Consider the following 1624-nt stretch of genomic DNA (forward strand, 5'->3'; position numbering starts at 1 on the left):
TACATAAGCGATTGATTTGAACGTTAGACTTGCTCGCCAACATTTCGGTCACGTTGCTTTGATTGGAGGTCTGCTTTCTAGGCGTGGAACACACTGAAGGTCGTACAGAAGGTGACCTCCTGGAAGGGGAGGTGACGGTCTAGAAGCTTATAATGGTTCCGGCAGGCAGTGCCGGCCTGCGGCATAAGTCAAGGGCACGCCGGCGGGCGACAGAGACGTAGTTAAAACGATGACGATTACACGGCCTTGTAATCACCTATATATATCGGACTAAGCACGGCTGTGTTGACAATTGGCCCAGGAGTTGTGCGAGACACGGAAAGAGAGAGAGAGAGAGAGAAAGAGAGAGCGAGCGAGAGAGAGAGAGAGAGAGAGAGAGAGAGAAATGGCGGGTGTCCAAGGCAAACGCGAGGGTGGCGCAGTGGCTGCTTATACAATCATGCTCGCCATCGGCACATGGATATTAGCAGCTGCTTGGACGTGCCGAGCCGACTCTGGAACCGCCACTTATTATACTCAGTACACGCGTAAGAATCAATCAATCACACATGTCCATATTAAGTACTAACTTCAGTTAATTGTATTCCTGATGTCGAAACGAGTACTTATAAATCTGCATATATGTATATACATCCATCTGTGATTGCACTAGCTTCCGCTTGCTACGGCTACGACACCAGCCAGTTTCCGGCGGGGGACCTGTTCGCGGCGGCCAGCAGCGCCATCTACAACGGCGGCGCCGCATGCGGGCAGATGTACCAGATTGCGTGCGTGGGGAACGGGTGCACGGGAGGCGGACCCATCACGGTGAAGATCGTGGACCTGTGCCCAGGCTGCGCTGCCAACCAGTTCGACCTGTCGGCCGCAGCCTTCGCCGATATCGCCAACCCTGACGTCGGCAGGATCGACATCAACTACAATCAGTCCGTCTCTCTCTCTCTCTCTCTCTAATCATTTGATAGCCACAGCTTTGATTGTCTGGTCGTGTCTAAATCCTCACGTCAACTTTCAAGTATTGCTAGCTTACCAGCTCTGGCACGTTTTATACATTTCAGGGTGTGAGTCCCGCTGGCCTTCGTGCGACCAGCCTGCTGGCCAGAGCAGCGTGCAGGGAGGAGCTAGTACTAGCGATGATACAGTCGAGTAAAACTGGGAGCCTCTTCTAATCCGTCATCAGTCATCAGCAATCACCTAATAAATAAACATCCCTTTGTGGAAGGAAAATTTAAACGTCACATTTAGAAGGAAAATATGAAGGATGTACACCCTTGCTATGTCCATTGGTAACATCATCCTTGTATTACCTAATTAAGAAGCTAGTCTTTGACACATTTAAAGGTGTTCCATATTTACTTGCATGCCTAATAGTAATGTCTTGCATGATGAACAAAACCCCAAACTCGTCTACTATCCCAAGAAAAGCCAATTTTCACGTATGATAATGCAAATACCTTTGACTACAACAATTTGCAAGGTTTTTTCTTAGGGTTCGCAAGAGTTTTGGTCATAACATAACAAAAATGACCTTAAATTTTACAGCGAAGGGCCTTTCTCTTTTTTATACCTCTAAGCTTTTGTTTAATATTACGGCTCACTTACTACGGAACCTTGACTTCTTCCCAAC

General features: G+C 48.0%; 1 protein-coding gene across 1 annotated transcript; it reads left to right on the plus strand.

The window, feature by feature from the left end:
- The first annotated feature begins 283 nt into the window (after nucleotides 1-283).
- LOC148027906 (EG45-like domain containing protein) lies at nucleotides 284-1331 on the plus strand. The gene is made up of 3 exons (XM_087688965.1): nucleotides 284-527; nucleotides 653-923; nucleotides 1056-1331. The coding sequence occupies exons 1-3, from the start codon at nucleotides 386-388 to the stop codon at nucleotides 1060-1062; spliced, it is 420 nt and encodes a 139-aa protein (XP_087545091.1). The 5' UTR covers nucleotides 284-385; the 3' UTR covers nucleotides 1063-1331.
- Nucleotides 1332-1624: the final 293 nt, after the last annotated feature.

Source organism: Lygodium microphyllum, chromosome 12 (genome assembly GCF_053477565.2).
Source record: "Lygodium microphyllum isolate KBCC chromosome 12, Lygodium_microphyllum_v1.1.10, whole genome shotgun sequence".
Lineage (NCBI taxonomy): Eukaryota > Viridiplantae > Streptophyta > Polypodiopsida > Schizaeales > Lygodiaceae > Lygodium > Lygodium microphyllum.

Bases quoted from the DNA above. Each gene is read 5' to 3' on its own strand.
- LOC148027906 (XM_087688965.1), top strand. From the start codon at position 386: ATGGCGGGTGTCCAAGGCAAACGCGAGGGTGGCGCAGTGGCTGCTTAT. The intron at 528-652 runs GTAAGAATCAAT...TGATTGCACTAG, and splicing joins TTATTATACTCAGTACACGC to CTTCCGCTTGCTACGGCTAC.